Source organism: Polyodon spathula, chromosome 12 (assembly GCF_017654505.1).
Source record: "Polyodon spathula isolate WHYD16114869_AA chromosome 12, ASM1765450v1, whole genome shotgun sequence".
NCBI lineage: Eukaryota > Metazoa > Chordata > Actinopteri > Acipenseriformes > Polyodontidae > Polyodon > Polyodon spathula.
This window is the reverse complement of record NC_054545.1, coordinates 12,317,385-12,340,879: the sequence shown is the minus strand read 5'-3', so window position 1 is coordinate 12,340,879 and position 23,495 is coordinate 12,317,385. Positions and strand designations below refer to the sequence as shown.

Genomic DNA, 23,495 nt, shown 5'->3' with positions numbered 1-23,495 from the left:
AAAAAAATATGAAGACTTCCTGCTTATAAGCTTTGACAGCGTCAGCAGTAATGCCATACAGAAACACTAGGGTGGAGCTCTGACAGAACATTGCAGCAAAAAGGATGTGGCTAATTAAAACTGAGAATCTCCCAAAGCACGCAGTACCTATCCATCCCTCACTTTAAGTACCAATTCATAAATGCTAAAACATATTGTTCTCTTGAGTAATATAATGTATCACAAAGTTACACCTACAGAATAGTTACTTTAAAGTCTATGTAAGTTTTAATCTACAAAAATAACCAGCTAGCTGAATAGGATTAGGCTGCATACATATGCAAATCTTTGGTTAAAAACTAGACATCTGCATCCTGTCAGTATTATAAACAATTGAAAGCATGACATTTTTGAATCCCGTTATGTTAATTTAATCTTACATCATTGTGACTGCTTGCATTGTGGCACCCTTTCACAGTATTCACTGATTGGTTTTAAAAATGCATACATTACGTTGGAATACACATCACAGACCAATTAAAAAGATTGGGCTGTCTTATTTGTTCCTCCACACATTTAAATCAACCAAGAGGGGCATTCTGCCAGCCTTTTAGCTGAAATTATCAGTGTCCCTACAGGTAAAACTAGACCGGCACTCGCCCATGGTTCTGGACACAAGGGTCCTCCAATATGACAGGTGGTCTTCTACAACAGGTTTAAATGAACAATAACTGTTCTCAAGGCAACTGGTCATTTAAGACAAGTGGTCACCTTTAACAGGTGGTATTTAAGACCACTGAAACTCCCAGTTCCTCATCTTAACACTCAATGGTTGACCAAACTTAGCTCTGCCAGCCAGGGCTGATGTACAGTATAGCAGCGTGACATGGTGGACTTTGTACAGTATGCTGCCCAGGGCCAGGTAGCAGGAAGTTATTGATCTACTGTGCAAATACACATTTGAGGGGTGTGGTATTAAACATGCTCATGTCAAACACTGTCATGCCTCAAGCACATATCTGATTCACTGAAACCAGCATCAGCCCTTCTCTTCCAACTGTTTTTCTTAACAGAGTGCCCTATATCTAATGTTTACTATTGATCACTTCCCAGTTAGCCTGCTTTTTTTAACCCTTTAGGTTATTTGATGCATGATGCTATTTTTGTCCTCCAATTTTCATTTCATCTTCAAATTGTGGGACAGGGGATTACATTTCCGCAATGACGTTTCAGATATAAAAAATACATTCCAGTGTCATAATATCAAATGAAGATTCCTTTTTCTTTTGGGGATTTGAGAGCAGAGCTACGGGCAATGGCTTTTTTTTTTTTTTTTTTAAACTTCTTTTTTAAACTCTTTTGTGACACCTTCTATCCAAGCCAGCTTGGCAGTGAATATAATATACTCTGTATACTGAAGCCAGCAGCAAATGAACACTGCCAAGGGGTAACAACGGTTTATTCAACACTTCAGCCCAGATTCCTGTTTTGTTATGATACTCCTGTTGACTGAATAAGCTCACTATGTATCTAACCAGCCAAAATGAATGCTACCGAAAATGAGAAGGGCGTGACATAATATCAACATGGAAACAAATGTGTAATTACACAACATCATTCACGTGCAGGTTGGGTGCAAGACTTGCTTCGCACATCTTTATAAAAACTGGATTCCAGTCAAATGTTAAAATGAAGAGAACATAAAATAGTCGAATTCTCAACATGCTGAATAAAAAATGTGTTTGAAATTACTATGCCAGTAGTATTAATCAACAATTCTCTAGACAAATACACACACATTATATATATATATATACACATATACACACACACACACACACACACACAAGAATATAAACTGCAAGTGCATTTTGGTAACCAAATTATTACAGTGATGAATGGCCACGTGGGTTATGGTAGCAATCATAACAATTAAGCATATCCAATGGAAAAAACATTTTTAAATTATATAATCTCCTCTAGCAGGGCCATTGTGAGAAAACTAAGACAAAACATTTAAATGCGTGTACGGCTAGAAGCCATAAAAATCACAAATATGCGGGGTTTTCCTCAGAAATACCACTGGGTTGTTACTATTGCTTACAGTGTTGCAAAGCTACTTGACACATTAGAAACAATGTGACAGTAAGATGCCTGGACTTTTAAAGTTTATCAACAGACACTACTAACAAAATTAAGCATGTAGGTCACCGATCAAAGACTTGCAGCTGAAATAGGCCACCCACGGTTATCGTTTGTATTCATTTTTCTTTGTTTTGGTGCAATGTATCGGATTTTAACTGCAATAATAATAATAAAAATAATAATAATAATAAAAATAATATTATTATATATTATTATTATTATTATTAATAATAATAATAATAATAATAATAATAATAATAATAATAATAATAATAATAATCTTACCCAAGTCACCAATGGACACTTCAAGAAGTTTTTCATTAATTCCGAAACCGTGACATCCATTTTTGAAAACGATAACACTTCCACTGAAGACGAAAGTCCAGGATCGATCACTGTATCACAAGAAAAAAAACTTCAAGCCTTGTTGAAATAAACATTATCTTTTAGAGCATAAATACTCGGCAAGTCAGAAACAATAGCTATGCCACTCGACTCAGATCCTCCCCAAGTAGTCTGCGGATCCTGTGATTTTCCTCGAAAATGTTGGAGGTAATCCAGAGAAATTTAAATAAATGCCAATCCCAAAAGCTTCGAAACAGACACTACTTTCTGCTGCAATTTAAAACAATTATTTAAGTAGCTGTAACGCACAATACCCATGGAAACTAGACAGCAGTGCAGGGTAAACGACTGAATTTGCAAGAGTTAACAGACTCCCGTTGCAATTAGTCGAGTCGTTTGCTAGAGAAAGTTTAAAAAGTAATTCCATTAGATTTTCTCTTCTGCATCTTTTTTTTTTTTTTTTTTTAAATAACAATTGGTTCAAATAATAAAAAATAAGAAAGTTGAACGTATAAGTTCTTAATAATAATATTCAATTAGCAACCTAAAAATAATACTAAATATATGTACATACTGTACAGCAAAGGAAGTGGAACTGTGTGCAAATTTAAAACAATCCTATGATTACAAAAACAATAGTTCCAAATTACCAAAATAAAAAAAAACCCAGCACCCTGCTCCTGCTCCCCCTCCACCTTGCTAATGCCTCGCGCTCCTTCTCATTGCATTAACCTGTAACCGCTTGAACAGTCCCAGCTACACAGGCCAACCAGAAACAAAAGACGGGTACAACTGTGGAAAATTAGCCAATGGGTGACCTTCAAATACGGGACTTGCATCTTAATGACGTAACCAGAAGCTACTGCATTGTTAGTGCTGTAAGTACTTGGAACAAAAGAGGAGGAGGGAGAGAGGAGTTCACTAGCGGGCTTTAAAAGTTGTATATGAGAGCGCCCACTACAGTATTATGCTGTAAGGAATATAGCAGGTGTATTCAAAAAATAAAATTCAATACTACTGTATACATTTACAGTGTGATTCTATAATAATGTTCTACTCTCTCTCTCTATATATATACTGCCTCTCACTCCTTCTTATTGCATTATATATAGATTTGCTATAGAAATACTATACTACTAATATAGCGTAGTACACTACACAGCACTATACTACAGAAAGAAAAAAATAAGTATATTGTGTAACACTGGTAAGTATGCTAAAGAATACTGTAGTGTTTTTCATATGTAAGTGTGTATTAGATATTTAGTGTAGATTGAAACTGTTACACAAATACATTTTAAAATGACAGAAAAGGGGACAAAAGATTAAATTGAAGCTGCTGAGTCATGCTTGCTGTTTAAGCTACCATAGTGTAAACATGTTATAACAATACCTGGGCAGGCGAACAGGCAGTTCTGAAATAAGATGTTTAACTTCACAGATAAGTTCTTGTCTAACATTAGGCTTCCTGCATTCTTTGTTTACTACACATCAAGTAATTAAATGAAAACAATTCAGTCCTTGTTGGAAAGCCATGCAGTACAAGTGTATTAGGGTTATACAGTACAGTGTAGGGCTGGCACAGGTTAATTCACAAAAGAAATGTACTGCTATAGATGTGTATACTAGAAACAGAAAAAAAAGTACATTTAGGAAAATTGCATTAAATACAGTTCAATGATATTGGGTATACTAAGTATTTTCAAACAACTCTCACCCTAGAAGTGGACATGGCTGCCTACACTGGGGTGTGTTCAGTCCTTCCATGTTTAATTTAATAGCACAAAGACAACAAAGAATTGCTTTCTATTTTTAGGTTCTGTCAAAATACAGTACAGTTCATGCAGCAAGCAGCGACTAAACATAAAATTGTTTACATTTACTTTATATTATATATATAATAATTCTTTACATTTTTATGTTTGGTTGCTGCTTGCTGCATGAACTGTACTGCATTTTGACAGAAAAGTTAGTTAAAAGTTTACCTGTACTATTACTTAACCAATAATAATACATGCCTATATTAGGTGATATGATACTACTCTTCCTTTACTGTTAAAATGATGCTGCCTGTCTTTTACCAAAGTTCTTCATTAACATCTTTTAGTATGTGTTTAATGTAAGAGCAAGGCAACAGTTAACCAATCTGCTTGTTCGACTGCCCCAGAAATCCTGTGCGTTCCTCCCTTTCTGTCCACTGAACTGCTGGCCCATGTCTCTCTGCTGTTCAGCCCCATCAGACTGTCAAGTGTTTTTAGGTCAAGCAAACAACATGTCAAAAAGTCGTTAATGATTTCCTGTTAGGGCAGCCTTGTTTTTATTGGGTGTGTGAACAGAAGTATGCCTCAGATTCCATAGCCGCTGGAATCAACATCTGGAATGGGTTCAAGAAACAGTAGTCTACTTATAGTTTTTGGTGGCAGACCACGTCGATGGAATTATTCAATAATAACACTGGAAAAATTGCACAAGTGGACATACAGAGGAATTGATACATATTGAAAAAATAAGATTTTTGCAAGACAAGCTTATTTCTGCAAATGGTGATTCCATTAAGTCATAATTATTGTTTACATGTTGCTATACTATATTAATTTAATGATTTACAGGTATAAAGTTTGATGGTTTGTTTAAGAATCCATTATATGTGAACCTATAGTTACTTATTTATATTCTAATGTAATCATTCACACAATAAGAGCTGCAAATTCTGTACTACACAGCTTTTATCCCCATTTTGATCAGTTCTCCAATTTTTGCATTTGCAAAATGAGGTATCAGTTTATTTATTTTCTATTCAAAATGAAAAGGAGACATGCCAAAACATTTCGGAACTGCTATGATTTTATGAAATAAATAAAAAAAAAGTGCAGTTGGGAAGGGAAAAAAGTCAATTATTTGATAGCATTACTGTTCACTACCCTTAGACAGACTCCTAGCAACCAACATAAGCACCATGAAAACCACACCATTCAAAAATCCACTAGAGAGCTAGTTCAATTCACAATGAAAGGAACTAGCAACAAAAAAAAAGAGCCCAACTATTTACACCAGTGTTATGCGGATGAACTGAGGTAAGTTTTCCACTTGTCTTTCTGTGAACAGTTATTGGAGCAGAATGGTGTAAATATCATACAAGTTATAGTAGCGACAGAGTAAATGTTAAAAGGCTGAGGGAAAACTGGAGCTGTGTACTTGGATACAAGTCTCCATTCCAGTGGAGGTGAAAAAAAAGGACAAGGCAACAAACATCTTCCCAATCTTGTAATTGCAGTAGTTGCTTCCACCAGTGGCAGGAGACTTACTACTATATATCCACTTAGTGGGTTTCATTATATCAAAATGTGAGGAAATATAATAGGTAATAACTTAACCAAGGTACAACACAATAATGTGTCCAGTTATTATATTTAAATTTTATGACCAGATCCATCTACCTTTAATCTTAAGGTTTCCACACTTAACTTCAAACATCACTGCTGTAGTATTTACCAAGGAAGTAAACTCTCTCCTTTCCAACCAGCACAGTATGACATTATAAAAACATGTTCAACAAAGGCACTGCTCTCTAGCGGTTACATTGTATCAGCAGTAGGTAGTTGTGCAATCAACTTTTTTTGTTTGTGTCAAAGCAAAGCATGTTATTCTCCCAAAAGAGGCCCATTAAAGTAAAGGCATGTAGAATATATTAAAGCTGAATAGCAATATTTTGGATAACCTGCTCAATAATGTGGTAGCCTGTTACACTGGACCCAATGGCATTAATCATTTTAATAAATGTAACTGCTGTCAACTTAGTAGTGATACTATCCAACATTTATTGTATGTCTGGTTTAACCATATTACAGTACCTCTTCCAAAAAAGTCCATGAAAATGCATTTTAATATGGCACATTTTCAGACAAACTGTAAAAAGCTGGGAATCTAGACCCTATTTGATTAAAAAATAAATTAAAAAATTGATTTCCAGAACTACGTTAAGTAATCACAGTTGTGGCACTGCATTAAAATGGTTCTGGCTTTAAAATATTCCAACTTCATTGTTTTGTGTAATTTAGGTAATAAAATATTTGGAAATTGTGATCATGTTAACTGTGTGATCACAAAGACCATATGAAGAGTAAAACCGTATGTTCTGTAACATTACCAACTTGTTATGTATCAGTTCTTGTGAAGGTTTGGTTAAAGGCTAGAACAGCATACCAATATTACTATTTAGTATTAGTATTTTGATAACAATAAATGCAGGACTGCTGGTTATTCCTAGGGTCAACAAAAGCAACATGGTAGGGCTTTTTCCTGTATTTTAAATTACACAATGCTCCACCTTTGTCAAGGAAACTGGGAACATTAGTGTTTAATTCAAGGTTAGAAATGTAATTTGTTGCTTCTATATTATATGTATACTGTTATTTAAATGCACCGATTGTGGCAGTTGTATGTGTGACATGCTATACACATGTATTGTGGTTTGTTATTTTTTTCTGCTATGTACTGTACAGTGCTTTGCGATAGTTTTGTATAAAAAGCACAGTATAAATACAATAAATAAAATAAGAACCCTTCAACTGAATTTCTATTTATTATGCATAATCCTCCAGGCTTTTCTTTTTTTGTGTGCAATTTATGGAGCTAGCACTTAACTATTGAAGTGATGCAGATGTCCTCTTCTGTGTTCCTTTTAGTTTTGACAATAGAATGCTGAATCCTTGGACCCCACTGCCTGTTAAAATATTGCATCACGTTGGAATTTTACAGTGCTGTTTTATTGTAATGGATGGCATTTGACAGTTTGTAAAGTTCAATATAAAATATTTAGTCACAAAATAGTATTGCTACTGGATGCAGTTTTCAGTTAACCCATTACACCTGAATCACCTTATCTTAGTGCAAGAAAAAACAGAACAAAAACAAACAATGCAGGTACCAGCACAACAGTGAAATTATACTACATCAAATATTTCTTTTTTTAAATGGTCCCAAATATACTCAACAACTAGGTGTACACTCAAAAGAAAAAAAGAAAATGAAAAAGATATGACAAAATGATCACATCTAGAATTCCACTCAATCTTTAATCAAGGGATGACACATTTCCAAAATCTGCAGTTTTAAAGGGCAAAAAAAGAGAAAGGATAAAAGAGGGGAATTTATTCAACTTTAACCCCCCTACACAGGTTTTAAAAACCTGTTCTAGTGCGTCTTAAAACGCCCTGAACATGTACTGTTTGAAGGCAGGCCTCTTTTCAAAGAAACTGCTGGCATTACTGGGAAGAATTACTGCTGGGCAATAGCCGTTTCTTCTGTTCTGCATCTGGTCCGAGAGAACAATTATTTTCTGATTGGAGAAATCAGCCAGCCTAGGATGAGTCCTAGAACTGGATATCCATGCCGTATGGGCTTGTTGTTTTGTCCATCCCTGAGAAAGGGGTAAAGTGTGGTCCGAACCCGTAAGCTCATGGGCATCAGTCTCTTTCCCCCCCCACAGTTTGTCTAGTAATTAGTTATTTTTTTGTTTAATATAAAATTGAATCTCTCCTACTGTTTCCTCAAAATGGCACTTGATCAGCAGAATTCCATGTGGGTTTACTGGATCTGTCAGGTACAGTGTTACACCAGACACCACCACAGAAACGTGTGGATTTTGTGTCTTACAAGTGAAACTTTACTGTAAAGTGGGTAAAGAAGCCCAGGACAGAGGGTAGGTGGGTCACACTTAGGATGCCAGTCTGGATTTTTTTGACAGAGGTGGACTTTCCTCCTTGTTATCCACATCATCTTCCTCCTCTTCATCATCATCATCATCATCAGGGTAATCCACAAGCCCCACAAGACCTCCCTGTGTAAACAAGCACTAGGTGTTAGAAACACAGACAATTACAACTAACTTCAGCAAACTGATATTCTGTAGCAGAATTATAAAGCAATCCAATTTAAATATGAACCAAATTACATCCTGTTCACACTACCTAAATAACTGCACAGTCATCACCTTGTGAATGTTAATTCACAGGGTTCTAATGTGTTGACTGCACATTTTGGTAGTATGGATTATTATTAACGAAAATAACTAATATTCAGAAACTGCTCGGAAAAAACACCTAAAAATCAGTACTTCACATTTAGTAAGCAACATACACTACTGTAAACCCATTTAAATAACTGCAGCCTCTGGTGCTTGTCAACAGTGCTAGAACACATTTAGTGAGGAAAGACAAAATTAACCACTTTGTGCCATATTACAGTACCGTGCAATCAGAAGTCATTAAAAAAGTTAACAAATGGAAAGCAGAATTTGGCAAAATTCATCACTTGCAAATATAAGCAGTTTCCAGAAATAAATTTAAGCAAACTACTGTACTATGTTAATAAAACATTTTTACAAATGTTAGGATAATTTTTGCTTGTATTTAATACTATATAGCATTATAACTAGTGTTTCCGCTTTTTAATATCTATCTATGTTCATGCTGGGATAAACATTCGAACAAATATTTTTTGACATGTATTCGGATACAAAAATGAAATGCTTGTATATATTCGCTAGAAATGACAAAAATATCCTCCACTTATTTACCACAAGTAACAAGTTTAAAAAACATGGCAATTAAGAGTTCTGTGTGAGATATATATATATTATAAAAGAAAAAAAAGGGGAACCACCACAGCAGCTCTTGAGCCTCAAGTTTTAGACAGCAAAAACTAAACAAACCAGATTATGCACGCACACGCACACGCATAGTCATCTCTATGGAACGCCATCTGGGTCAAAAACGTATTGTGCTGCTTTAGAGCAAGTCAGAATCTCATGGGACAGAAAAAAGGCAAGGACATCATTCTGAAATGCCTCGCTAAACAGTGCTCAACTTGCTGGAAATGTTGTGTATTGGTTTTTATTTTATTTTTAATTGCGATTTTATGTGGACTGTAATAAACAAGAAATTGTTGCAAAAGCCAAAATGGTTGTACATTTTTTTTTAACACACACGCATGTTATCACAAATCACTAACCTGTCGTGTCTGATGTATGTGAGGGGAAAAACACAGAAAAGAAAAAAGGCCATCATTTATGGATGGATTAAGGTATCCATACTGAAAAAGTAATGTGCTTTACAAAGAGGACAACAAATAAAAGAACCATCTGCAATAATTCACAACCAGACAAACTTTTTTCAATTTGATTCCATGCTGAATTTAAACTGAATACGGCTAATTTTTATTTTGAAAAACAAAATGCTTGCTTACAAAATCAGTGCTAGAGTGCTGAGGTTCTCTTGTCTACTAAAGTATAACTGCATTGCCACTCAAAACAGTCAAATATTTCAAAAGGTAAATTGTTTTATTTAAGAAAATATTACTGTACTTGAGTAAGTAATTTTTGACAGCATCATACAGGTACTGGTGCAAGAGGGATATGTCAAGCATTATGTACATATTATGGTTACAATTTTTTTTTTTTTTTTTTTTAAAAACTACACCCCACCTCCCCACCCCCCATATACAAACATTTGCAATCTAGATTTTATTTAAACAACTTTCTTTGTACATAGTTTTTATGAACGGTCCACACAAATCCATAACAGGCTGTGCACAAGTAAAAAAAAACACTTTTGTATTGACCTGATAAGCCTGTGCACATCTAATAGCTACATTTTACAAAAGGAAGTACAACTTTTTAATTTGCCATCCACATCAATTTTTTTTTTTTTCTTAAGCATGTTGGTATGTGGTGTTGCACACGAGAACCAAAACTCCTTGCAAACAAAAATCTAAATTGTTAAACCCTTTGCAGTCCATTTATTGCTTGTCAGGCGTGTTTGGTCCAATTTATTTTCAAAGAGGCAGTTTATTTGACACACGCTGTTTAATTCCATCAGTACTGCATCTCCAGCCAAGCCCCACCCCTTGTTCGATGCATTTTGCATACTGATAAATCCTCTCCTGATCACTCATTTTAACACCAAACTCCTCAATAATGTGATCCAAGTCATTATTTTATTATTACAACATCTCAAAAAGCTCTGCAAATGTAAGTGATATTCTTTGAGCGCTGGATGCGCACTGCGTGATAACTAGTTGCCGTGGGCCCCTTTTTTTCTCAGAGTCATTCGGAGAGGGATAGACTCCTGATCGTCTCACTCACCCAATGCCGAAAAAGGCCTCGGCTTTTTGCTGAGAAAAACGCTGAAACAGAAGACTACTACTTTGACCTTTCCCCCCGAAAATGATGAAAAAAACAGGGTTTGATTGGACTGGAAAGGGAAAATCGGGATGTCGGACCTGGTCCAACATAGGACCACAAAGGTTTAATGGTGGAATTACCTCTCCATTTGGTAAAGATTCAGCTTTAATCTCTGGCAGTAACACAGTAATAGGATTCATTAAAAAAGATCCTGTTTTTGTATGAAGGCGTAAAACTATCAGATCTCAAAACAAGAGTGTACCTCCCTACAGGAAACTCCTAAACAAATTCTCTGAACAAAGAAAAAGACGTCTTAAAAAAAAAAAAAAGTACATGCATGCTGAGGAAAAAGAACAGTTGGTTAATAGCTGAACTTACTTTCCTGCTTTGTTCACGCATAACACTTGAAGTAGTCCTATCGAGCGGAACATCAATTTTTACATCATGTTCCATTTTCACGCTATTTTTTTCTTTATCTGTAGATTTTGCAACCTGCTCTTCACACTGATACAGCACCTTTTATGGGCAATAAAACAAAAATATACAGCACAGCCGTTTGATTTTCTATTACTGTGTAACTAACAAATCAAGGTAGGATCTACAAACTAGATTATACACGCACATATGCCTTCTCTGCTACACTTACTGTGTAGTATAAAACTGCAATATTTTACATTTTTCACTCTGTTCTATTACCAACCCAACAACTAAAAACAAGCAGCTTCCATGCCAACACTGCTTTAAAAGTATATCAGAACATTTACATAAATATAACGTAAATCACAATTTTAATTTAAAATGGAATTAGCAAAAGCTCTTGAGGGCAGAAATAGTTTATTGTACTCATGTTATTTAAAGCATAGGGGATGCTATTTCATCTTGGAGAATGAATGAATAGGGGGAGGGTTTCTGATTAACTATAATTACAACTTACGTCATTGGTCTACTGTAGAAATCACTAACAGTTTCTAAATGTGTACTTTAAAATAACTATCATCAATCTGAAATAATCAAATTTCTGAAAGATTGAAACAAGTACAAATAAGTAACTGCAGTACCTTGGTAGTCATAGCTGCCGATTGCGGTGTGCTTTTAGCTACAGACCCCGGTGATCCTGGAGATCCTGGTGACCCAGGAGACCCTGGGTGATTACTGGCTGATGATTGGCTGTTGAGATTTGTCTTGGTTCCACTGGAGAAGGAAAGTTTGAAGTTCGGACTTTGCCGACCTGTTAGATTAGCTTTCTGGAGAACTTCCTTTTCCTCTGTTTCTTTCACTGAAAACAAGACATTAGTACTCATTGAAAGTTTACTTAAATCATATTTCAGCAACCAATGTTATTTAGTAAGGAGTCTTTAGGTTAGTACAGGATGCATAATGCAAATGCCACGCTACAAACATTGATACTTCTGCTGTAGGACACATGGTCTTATTGCATCAAGAACTTTGAAGTGAGTTTGAACTACAACACACAAAGTGTTTAGGTACAAGGAAGCTGCAGCAAATTTGAATACACAGCTTATATATTTTGTAGTTTAATATTTCTGAAGCTTTCAAACAAACACTCCTAAAATGTTTCATTTGGACCCCAATTCAATTTCCATTTCTACTTTCTGTCAATTATTGTTCTACTTCTGGGTAACAGAAGGAAACCTAATACATGAGATTTAGTTCTGGGTCCAAAAAATTTAGGTACATAGAGTTCTTTGTTACATTTTTTCCTTTCCATGAATTTGCTAATGGGATCCATGAGGTCTTCGTCACTTTTCATTTTGTCTGATGGAGGGACGACTGCCTCTCCATCTTCTAGGTCATCTTCATCTGTGTTGAACCACATCTCCTCCTCATCTTCCAGCGTGCGGGCATCTCGACGGTATCTGTGGTTCCTCAGTATCGAACGCATGCTTAAATAAATAATTAATTAATGTACTGCTGGCAATACATGCTAAAAAAATTGCTTGAAACTATATGCATTAAGTACATTATGGGAGTGCAAATCCAATTCAGTCAAAGCCTGTTTGAGCACAGGTTTGAGTTCTTGCACAAAAAGAAGTGACTCACTCATATTCAATGTGGTACTGCTGTATGACACATTAAACAAATGTCCAACTAAATGTGTACTTTTGATTACCAATTAAATCATTCCAAATACCAACTGTGGCTAAACTAGTGGTTTGTGAAGCCATACTGAAATCAATAAGCTACAATTAAATTTTGTAAATTGTACACAAAATAATTTCTCTCACCTGTCAAGTTTGGGGTTATCTTGCCTTTCCCTTTGCTGCTCATAACGCAGTTTCAGTCCTTTAAATGTTTGTACATACTCTACATCTTCAAGAGCTTTCCAGTAATTTTCTATTACATGAGCAGTCAGGGACTTCACGTCTTCCTGCAACACAATGTGAAATAAGAACTCAAAACTGTTTACACTTAACAGATGATAGTACACATGTTGCAAAGATTCTGAACAAGATGATTTTGTAAATGACGAAGAAACAGGATCAAAAGTACTGCTGTGTTACGTTTCCATTTAGTACATTTAGGCCATGTTGTACTCCTGTCTACCTGTGCCTCACATCAGCTAATGCTCTATTCTTTCTAGCAGTACAAAATCATCCCAAATATGGTTTACTCTTAAATTAATGGAGATCACTGATTCTTCAAACAAATTACCTCCACAAAACCACAGAAAACTTCCAGCAGACTTTTAAGCCTTGGTTTATAGATGTATAGCATCACATGGCAATAGATGAGTGAATGGGATTCATGTAGTTTATTTGTCACCAGAGACCTTTTAAATAGGTCTGTAGAGCCATCAGAATGGATCTGGAACCAGTGCAGCAATACCAGCAAAACTGAATATTTAAAAGGCTACCATTACCAAATATTAGGGTATATGCAGTATCTCTAAGACACAAGTTTTAAAATGAGGAAAAATTATTTTTCTAAAAGAAATACAAATACATTTAAAATTGACCATTTACCTGTTTGTGTCCAAACCACAAAGTGCACAATACACACACTATTTAGAACAACCACACTCAAAATAAAAATTACAAATTTTATTGATACACAAGTATAATTTATTTGCACTCTGAATCCAAGAAATGCAGCATTTCTAGACTGAACAAAAAAAGAAATAAAATGTTTGTAAATCAATAACTGAAAAAATTATATCAACCAGAACTTACCACTCTTACATATTCAAACATTTCAATAATGGCAGAGTTCATTAAGTTGTACCGAGATCCATTGTTTAGAAAAGCTTTCACAACAGGTTCAAACAAAAAGTTCCTCATTATATAGCGATTGTAGAATTCATCTTTTAACCCAATAATTTTTCTCATGAATCGAAGTGCACCTGTAGAAAAATGGAAACCAACCATCAACCAAAAACAAGTAAAAAATAGTGCAAAGTTCACATTCAGAGATTTAAATTAAAAGGACAGCACTGTCTTGGAATAACTCTCACACAGTGCTATAGAAAATAGAGGTAAGACAGAGGGAAAACATTTGTAAACTGTCTGTATCTAACTTACACAGAGCCAAGAAGGCATGCTTTGAGGCCATAAGCACAAGCACCCTTCTGAGGATATCTTTGTTAATAATGTAGTTCTTGATATGGTAGGTGTGATGCTCCACACAGAAAGTGAGCAATTCCAGTATTAAGGCCAAGAGCTGGGATGTCTGGAAGTCATCTGGAAAACGAAATAACTAATATAAAAATGCAACTATGGTACAAATAAGTTTTACACTGAACCTAGAAATCTGCTCAATGCTGACAATATATACAACTAGAAATGGATATGTGAAAAAGATCTGCATAACTGATATGGCAAGAGATTAAAACTTGGCAGTGAAACAGTTAAACTATAAGCTATAATAGTCATGTTAAGTCAGAAGTCAATGCCAAGGCCACCAACCATGAATGTACTTCATTATATAATCCTGTTAATTTGAAGTCACTATCTCAAACTGGTGGCATCTGCTTTCTAAAATTACTGTCACAAATGGGATCGTTTTTCTTGTGCAATACCCACGACCAAACTCGATCTAAAGGGTAAAGTAAGACTTTGCTCAAGGTATTTAGATAACACTGCAAATATGAAGAAGTCCCCACCTCAAATGTTTTGAGATATTAGCAGTTGAAATGGCTGATTTAATAAAACATAAGCTAAAAGTAATATAGTATGGTCTTTTGTACTAAACTGGAGCAGGCACTTATAAGATTTACACTTTTCCATAGTAATTCCCAAGATGATTACAAATTTGAAAAAGTTTTTTTTGTCGTGAATGGAAGGCGTGAGACTATCTACGTTTATCAATTTTGAAAAGAACCTCTCTAGAGAAAAGCAATAACAAAAAACAAACAAAACACACCACCACAATAATGAATTAAAAGGCTACAACCCTTGCCGCCAGTGTTCCTGTCAATGTCTACATCTCAACTAAACGTCTACAGGTCTGTTTTAAGATTAAAGGAAAGTACTGACCATGATGTGTTGTGGCCTCACCTTTGCTGGGCTTCTCCTCTGTTGTGTTTGCCAGCAAGGGGGCAGTGAGAACATGCATACAGTGTTTATAGAAGAAACTTAAAAACTCTGTCTTTTCTGTTTTCTGTAAAAAAATAAAATTAAAAAATTAAAAGCAAAATACAAATACATTTAGCAACATAATAGGCAGAGGAATATAAATTGATATTACAAGTAAATGCCTTTATTTAAATGGCATTAAAAAAACAATTTTAACGCAGCTTTAATACACATTTGGAAAAATGATTTTTATTTATTTATTTATTTATTCATTTTTTAAAAGTTACCATTTTGTGTTTTTGAACTACAGAACTATGTCTGATTGGTATTTACTTTCTACCTTTTTGCCCACTGAAAGCAATTACGAGGTCGAATTCTTCAGTTAAAAAAAACAAAACAAAAAAAAAACATTTTTGCATCTTTGGGGCTTCAAATACTGAACATTATGTTCAGTTTTAGATTAGGGGTAATTATTCTAAACCGTTTATGTGAATACAAATGTTAAACGGTTTAATGTAGGTTTGCAATATCATAGAATGCACTTGAATATTATATTAGTTCTCATTAAAAAATACTCAAACAATTTACTGAGGTTCCTAAAACAAAACAAAAAAACAGGTACCCCAGATTGATTCTCAACTAACATAAGGCTACATTAGTTTACCATATGTGTACTTGTCTCACTTACATTGGCTGTGGCCAACATGTTTTCTGGATCAACTAAAGTACGAAGCAGGCCCATGAGCTGCACTGCACCCCCAAGCTCTGGATCCGTGTCGCAGATCATGTGTTCAATGATCAGATTAATAAGGAGAATATCCTGTAAAAAAAATAAAAAAATAAAAAAAAAAACCCAGAAAACATTACTTAATATATATGATTTAACATTTTAGCTTTTAATACAATAGCACTCAAAGAATAAAATTGACTGCAGATAAATCACAACTTACATCATCATTCTGCTGAGCCTCCTGCATTACGAATTCCCGTACCATGGATGGGTTGTACTCAACCAAATAGGAGAAAATATCAGTGGCAGCACTACGCACATGAACATCATCCATTCCCTAATAGAAGTGAACATTAACAATAAATCAAACAAAGTAAATGTATTTGAATAGTTACAACTTTCTATTCATCTGATTTGATAGACAGTGATTTGCACAAAAAACAGGAACAAAATACAATCCTGAAATTCGTAACTTACACTACCCTGTAGAAAATCAGATTTACCATTAAAGTATAAGCAACTTTCAATATCAGAAGCTTGTTACGTAAACAAGTGACTGGCTTGCACCAGGAAACAGTACAAGTAAAACAGTGTGTTTTATATTTTGGTTTTTGCTTACCAGGATGACTTCTAATGCTGGTAATATGCCCATATTTGACAATGTTTTAAAGAAGGCGTCTCTGTTTTGAGGTTGTAACGTTTGAGAAAATGCACAAAATTCCTTAAGAAAATTTACCTGAAAGCAAAAAGTGTTACTTGAAGTTAGATGAGCTGACTATTTATACTATGTCAGTTCTGCAGTCTACATAACACAAAATTGCAAAGTCTATCCCAAGTAATATGCATAGAAGTTGTAAAACATTTGATAAAGGATGTTCAATTCCTTACCAATTCGTGCCTTTTATCATCATCTGTTGCTTCGTCAGTTAGCTGTGCAAAAAGGTCTGTCAGGAACTTCTCATCATCCTTGAATATAAAATACACCAATATTTTACCTTTTTTCAGTACAACTGTTCTCTTGCCATCTCCCTAGTCACCAACACATTTTACAGATTACAATTCCCGATCTCTGCCAGTGGTACTAAGCAGTATAACCATGCCAAGAAACACCTCTTAAGAAAATGAATGAAGTGTTTAAACCCATTGCTCGTCAATTTTAGGTCATCTCATTTTATAACTGAAAGATTCAAGATATGTTTACATTGAATGGTTTATAAGTGGATATGTCTGTGTCATTAATATGTACAGAGGTTAAAGCAATGTGGAAGTGAATTGATTAATGGAATTGTATAGAAAAACGTAATGCGGAAAACGTTTGTTACCCAAGTATTGTCCGAGAAACATTTCTGAAAGGTACTGACAAGTCGAGGAGACTGCATTTAAAATAAGGGTGTCAAATGGGGGTAAAACAAGAAGAAAAAAAAGGCAATAAAAGTTTGGAAACAACCTCTGTAATTTGTTTAGTGTTCCTCTTATGTGATGATGTGCATATCCAGCATTGCATTTGAGTATGTGCTGTGCTGAACTTTGTCTCTGTCTCACCAAGAGCCAGTAAGACGACACTGATAATTAATTTTATTCATTTATTTTTTATTATTTATTTTATTTTTATATATATATTTAACTACTAGTACAATAATGTTTATTAATTTCCAAACAAAATTAACCATCTCCTTTGGAGCCATTATTCGTCAACTGATGTTTCCAACTCAATGATTACAAACATCACCCCACACTGACAAAATGGTCCTAAAAAATGCATATATAGAATTACTAATCCCTTAATGGTATTTAAGAAAAATACTTGACTAAGCATATGATAAATACATCTTTATAAAGACATCCTGTTAAAATAATGACCTGTTCATTTAAGGTATAAACACTAATTTATTTAACTGTGTAAATAGAACTCATGAACTGTTACCATTTGCACTAGTCTGCATACCCATTCCACTTCAATAATGTTAACCTTTTGCGGTCCTATGCTGGACCAGGTCCGACATTACGATTTTCCCTTTCCAGTCAGATGTCAGACCCTGTCTGACATCAAAAAGACATAAAGCACAGGTCTCTAGTTTTTTTTTCTCCAGAAAAAAGCAGAGAAAACCTTTCAATGGCTGACTGAGACCAATAGGAGCCGGGAAAAAAAAAAAAAAAAAAAAAGGTTATCTGAGGAATACATAGCCCCTGCACCACAGAGATAACAAGGACACAAACAAAGGAGATAGCTGCTTCCGCAACCAGCACTCAAAGAATATCAGACATATGCAGAGATTTGAGATGTCATAGTAATAAAATAATGACTTGGATCGCATTATTGAGGAGTGTGGTGATAAAACGAGTGATCAGGAGAGGATTTATCAGTATGAACGTCTATAAAGAGGTATGTGAAATACAGCAAACAAGGGGTGGGGCTTGGCTGGAGATGCAGTACTGATGTCCTTTTGCCATGCAGGGCCTTTTAAACCTGCTTTAATCTGACAAAAAAAAATACCTACCTGCAGCATTCCGACAATTTCCACTTTATTAAAAAAGATGAATGAGTGAAGAGTTGAAAGCATATTTTCTTCAAAGACTGAAGGGGTGGGAAGGACCATATCCTGAATGTATTGTACTCTGTACGTCTGGTGAATTTTCTGCTTCAGTTCAGGGTCAGAGATTGGGATCACTTCTTTAAACTTGGCCGTCTTTGTCAGGAACTCCCTGTGTTTCCGCGGCTGAGGTAAAGAAGGGTCGTGTTCTAAACACCCTATTACATCCATTATACAATCCTCTGAAAACATGACCTCAAAAAGTGCAGTTCGGTTCAAGAGAAAAATTCCCTTTATGATTTCATACAAGTGGTGTAGTCCTTCCAGGTTTTCCAAGTCCTCACATACATGAAATAGTTCAAAGAGTTTTTTTATGTAGCCCTCATTTTCCAGAGCCAGTGCTAGCTTCTCACGTCTCAGCGGGGAAGGCAAGGAGGAGGCCACCAGTTCAGCCACTTCTTCCAGCCGGTTCAGTTCACAAGGCGGCAACTCAAGTCCAGGAGAGGACATGTCATCAAAACGCTCCTCCTCGGACTCATCCACTAGATCCTGGGTGATATCCACCGATGGATCTTTGCCCTGAACCTGTTAATCAAAAAGAAAGCATTTTAAAATAGAAAACATAAAATAGCTAGATTTCCACATTATAGCAGTTTTTGGCTGCTACCATCCACCTTCAAAACATTTTTTAATTCATAATGTTAAACTGTATTTAAAATTATTTTAAAACTACACTCTGAGCCTTGTCTGATATAACAAAATGCTTTGTTTGCTGTACTGCGCAACATGATGGTAAGAGATGGAACAGTTCTCTGATGAATTACTGTGTGTAGTGAAATTGGCATACTAACTTGAAAAAAGGCCATTACTAACTGAACATAGATTACACCGTGTAACAATTTTTTTTTTTTTGTTCCTGGGTAGTAAGTGTTATTTCCTAATTGCTTATGCCTCAAAAGTATAGAAAATGGCTATTATTCCCCACAAACTTTGCTTTTGTGACCAGGACAGTGATATTTTGAAATATCACTATTTCCAATGGGAAAACGGGCAAATGTGTGTCTCTTCGTTCACAAAGTCAGAAAAAAACAACATGAATCCAAATTAACATGTATTTATACTAAAGTAATACAAAAATGGCTACAAAAGATTTAGAAGTGAGTAGTTTTTCGAGATTTACAATTATACTATAAATACAGTATAATCGTAAATCTCGAAAAACTACTCGCTTCTAAATCTTTTGTAGTCATTTTTCTATTACTTTAGTATAAATACATGTTAATTTGGATTCATATGTTTTTTTTTTTTGACTTTGTGAACGAAAAGACACACATTTGCCCGTTTTCCCAAGGGAAATAGTGATATTTCAAAATATCACTGTCCTGGTCACAAAAGCAAAGTTTGTGGGGAATAATAGCCATTTTCTATACTTTTGAGGCATAAGCAATTAGGAAATAACACTTGCTACCCAGGAACAAAAATTGTTACATAGTGATTATTTAACTTTTTTACAACTCAAACTTACCTGACATATCTTTTCCCATATCTCATCACAACCTGCTTTCTCCTGAAAACTAAGTGCCAAGTCATAGTTTTCTGCTTCAGACCAAACTATTAATGTATCCTGCAATGAGATAATATTTATTAATTTGAATTTACAGAGGCATTAGACAGCTGCACACCATGTAGTTGTGGCAAAAGAGACAAAGAGGGCCAGTGTTCTCTGGCAACAGAAGTCTAATTTATGTAAAAGTGTGCATTATGGGTCAGGGTGATCCCAGATCATGTGGATAAAAGCATTTTACAGTATATTCAATAATTACTTTAACTTACCTGCTGTTTCTGGTATGCAGTATTTGGGCTGATTTTCGACTCCAGCAAAAGAGAGCCTAAAAAACAAAGTTTAGTTACAACAAATTCATTAACACTATTAAACTTATAATAATATGTTGATCTACCCAACAGTAAACCATCTTATATCAATATTACCATCTGTTGTCCTCCTGCACAAGTATTCTTTTTTCTCCCAAATACACACTCTTATTCTGTTTTAGTCAAGTTTAATAAAAAAGGGCTTAATACCTAAAATACACAAGCATATGCCTCCAGACACGAGGGCAGTGGATTTTATTCACTAACAGCAATTCACAAAAGCACAAAATCCCTATTTACCAGTACCTATTCAACAGGATTGTTTTGCAAAAAAAAAATCAAGTTTAGAAAAGGCTAGTTCAACAAAGTAGCCTTCGCTGTTGCCTCCCCAGTTTCCTGTTTACAGATGTGCAAGGTTGGACATGCTTTTCAGCAGCTTTTTGAAACACCTTTCACAAATGTACAGGGCGGAGGGGGGCCAAACTATTTATCCATTAACACACTTATTGTGTTATTTATTGCGCTTAAACTTGCAAATATTTAAAGAAACGTTAAAGCAAGTGTTAGTCGATTCTCAAAGCAAAGTTCACACATCTCACATTCAGTGTACAGTGAAAGCAACTGCATGTCAGCAAATGCAAAGCACATCCCTGCAACATACTTTTCAAAATGTTGTCAGTCAGATGTCAGCATACAAATTAATTCATCATAGTACAAAAATGGTGCACCGATTAATGTTTCAAGCACACGTGTTATTTCTGTGCATGTACTTCAGTTAGGCCCTTGTAAATGTAATGTTTGTTGACTGCCAACTTGAAATTTGATTCCCAGTAAAAAAAAAAAAAAAAAAACACCACAAAACAAATCAATATCCATAAACAGAAACTGTGCAGTAGTTAAAGGTTAAATATGGCAAACTTAGAACTGACACATTTTACATATTAGTCAGAAATGTAGAAAACTTGTATAAATGCTTGATTAGAAAACTTCAAAGCTTTATAATGCTACAGTAGAACAGTGAAAGTTAAATGACAATCTAGAAGAGTGCAGTCCTGATGTAGTAGCAGGGGAAGTTGGGAACTCACACACACACACACACACACACACACACACACACACATATATATATATATATATATATATATATATATATATAAAAAAAAATAAAATTAGTGTTACGTTATGATTTAAATGACTAATATTTATTTACCACACTGTAGATGTAATACCTTAAGTATAATGCCAACTGTGGTGAATTGTTACAAATATTATTTAGGGATATTAACTTAAAGTACAGGTACTAGATTTTTTTTGGTATTGTATATACTCCTATAACCTGCTGTGACTAGATAGGACTGCTGGCTTGAACTTACCTTTTCAGAACACATTACTTAAAAACACATAACTTTCACTATTCCATTTTCCTGTGTACAGATTTGAATGTCACAGGGACAAGTCTGCACTAAATACCTTTTGGAGACATCTTGCACATTAGGAAAAATGAGTTTTACACTCAATAACATATCACTGTTTATACTCGATCTTGATCAAACTTGCAAATCTTTCAAGGAAATTTAACACAAGTCCTAATCAGAAAGCACAAGTATATGCAACCATGTCACTCTTTACAAAGTCACAAAAATCACATACGAATAAAGCCAAAGTACTGTATTTCTCAAAAAGTTTTAATACTTAATTGCAAACAGCACGGAAAGGCAAATCTACTTACCATCACTCTCGGCCCGTACCAGCAAGGACATGCCTTTTAGTCTTTCCACATAACCAGAGGAAACGTGACCGGTACCCCGGTCGTCCCATTGCCGATCCTCGTTCAGGGTGTACACCTTCACCCGCCGCCGAGTGTCTGTCATCCTGTTGGTCCACCCGCTGTTTACACCCGAACAGAGGCAATGGCGCTAACACCCAGCTTCTACCCCACTCCGCGTAATAAACCCGCTAGAATGCTAGCAAAAAAAAAAAAAAAAAACCTCACCCCGACCAGGAGGCGGCCTGCGTTATTTACCAATTCAGGGAGCTAACACCATTTTAACTGAAGTTACGTAACGCTTGGAACATATATTCACTATTATAGTAAAAAAAATAAAATAAAATAAATCAAACAATGAAACCACCCGTATGATAAAAACGTGAAAGCAAAATCAAGCTTCAGACCACGGATGGTGTTATTTGTTTTCGAATTTCCTTATCTGTGTGCGTTTCTCATTTTCAACAGATACCTATATAATTCTGCAGCAAATCACAACTATTTAATTATTTGAGGGAACTGACGTGGCTACAAAAAAGTACGTTAATTGTACTTGTATTTATCTTTATTATTTATATCTTTACCGAGCGTTCCGCCATGTTCTATACCCGGGCCGCAGAGAGAGACAAGCCTCTCCTTATCAATTTCCACACATTTCAAAATCAAATAAACCCGACCGGAATAACCGTTCACCTTTTTTTCATGTAAAACCTATTAAATATATACTAATTCTCGCTTGTTCTTAATGTTTTATTTTATAATTGCGGTTCCCTCAGTCAAAACTCCGCCATCTTGGGTCCCCCTCAGAGTGCCAGCACGGGGTTTCCAACTCATCAGCTGCAGGAGCAGACCGCCAAGATTTAAAGATACAGTACAATACAATAGCAAGCTACTTGTTTTTTTTTTTTTTTTTGTGGAAGGGTTGAAATAATACAAGCTTTTGCTAGTTCAAGCCTATATACTTTTATAACTTTTAAGACCTAATTGTTTTGTTTGGCCTACTCAAGATCTATTTAAAGCCTAATATTTCCTTCAGGCACAACAAAGTTACGTGAGGCAACACAGCAGTGGTTCTCTGCTAAGAGTCAATGGTAGCCAAACAGCAGCTACATTTGCAAGAGGCATTAACGAGTAAGTCCATGCATTGTTCATGTCATGCACTATATCAATTCACTATTTAGAGCTCAAATGTGTAGTGTTGAAAAAAAAACAACTGTTTTATCTATCACGTATTTTCACTTTAAAACTGTTTGCATGCCTTTCTTTTAGATAGTCTTGGACTTTCTTCATCATTTCACCTGGAGAGTAAAATTGCCTCAGCCATTCAGGGCCTTCTTTCCTGTTATTAAGCAACCAGCTGCTTCTCCTATTCTTCCTCAAATTACTGGAAAACTGGAAATAAACTTAACATTCA

The 23,495-nt window shown here is 35.2% G+C and overlaps 2 protein-coding genes across 8 annotated transcripts in view; both read right to left on the bottom strand.

The window, feature by feature from the left end:
• The window catches only part of LOC121324040 (protein Daple-like), a 58,873-nt gene extending 55,667 nt beyond the window's left edge, over positions 1 to 3,206 (bottom strand). For all 4 annotated transcript variants that reach the window (XM_041265433.1, XM_041265434.1, XM_041265436.1 and 1 more), the window contains exons 1-2: positions 3,120 to 3,206; positions 2,410 to 2,519 (exon numbers count right to left, since the gene is read on the bottom strand). In XM_041265433.1, the coding sequence (XP_041121367.1) occupies positions 2,410 to 2,469 (60 nt within the window). In that variant the 5' untranslated portion in view covers positions 2,470 to 2,519; positions 3,120 to 3,206. The remainder of the gene's footprint in view (positions 1 to 2,409; positions 2,520 to 3,119) is intronic.
• A 4,007-nt stretch (positions 3,207 to 7,213) lies between these two features.
• Positions 7,214 to 22,903, bottom strand: LOC121324206 (serine/threonine-protein phosphatase 4 regulatory subunit 3A-like). 4 transcript variants are annotated; one of them, XM_041265824.1, is made up of 16 exons: positions 22,046 to 22,903; positions 20,278 to 20,333; positions 19,970 to 20,068; positions 18,412 to 19,029; positions 16,802 to 16,879; positions 16,533 to 16,649; positions 16,134 to 16,250; positions 15,872 to 16,003; positions 15,145 to 15,268; positions 14,191 to 14,349; positions 13,843 to 14,012; positions 12,898 to 13,040; positions 12,365 to 12,555; positions 11,710 to 11,927; positions 11,030 to 11,167; positions 7,214 to 8,308 (listed from the first exon to the last, which is right to left on the bottom strand). In XM_041265824.1, exons 1-16 carry the CDS (start codon positions 22,185 to 22,187, stop codon positions 8,186 to 8,188), a joined length of 2,625 nt encoding a protein of 874 aa, XP_041121758.1. In that variant the 5' UTR covers positions 22,188 to 22,903; the 3' UTR covers positions 7,214 to 8,185. The 4 variants fall into 4 exon arrangements, with proteins under 4 accessions (XP_041121758.1, XP_041121759.1, XP_041121760.1 ...); XM_041265825.1 differs by having other exon boundaries at positions 15,166 to 15,268; XM_041265826.1 differs by lacking the exon at positions 11,030 to 11,167.
• Between the last annotated feature and the right edge of the window lie 592 nt (positions 22,904 to 23,495).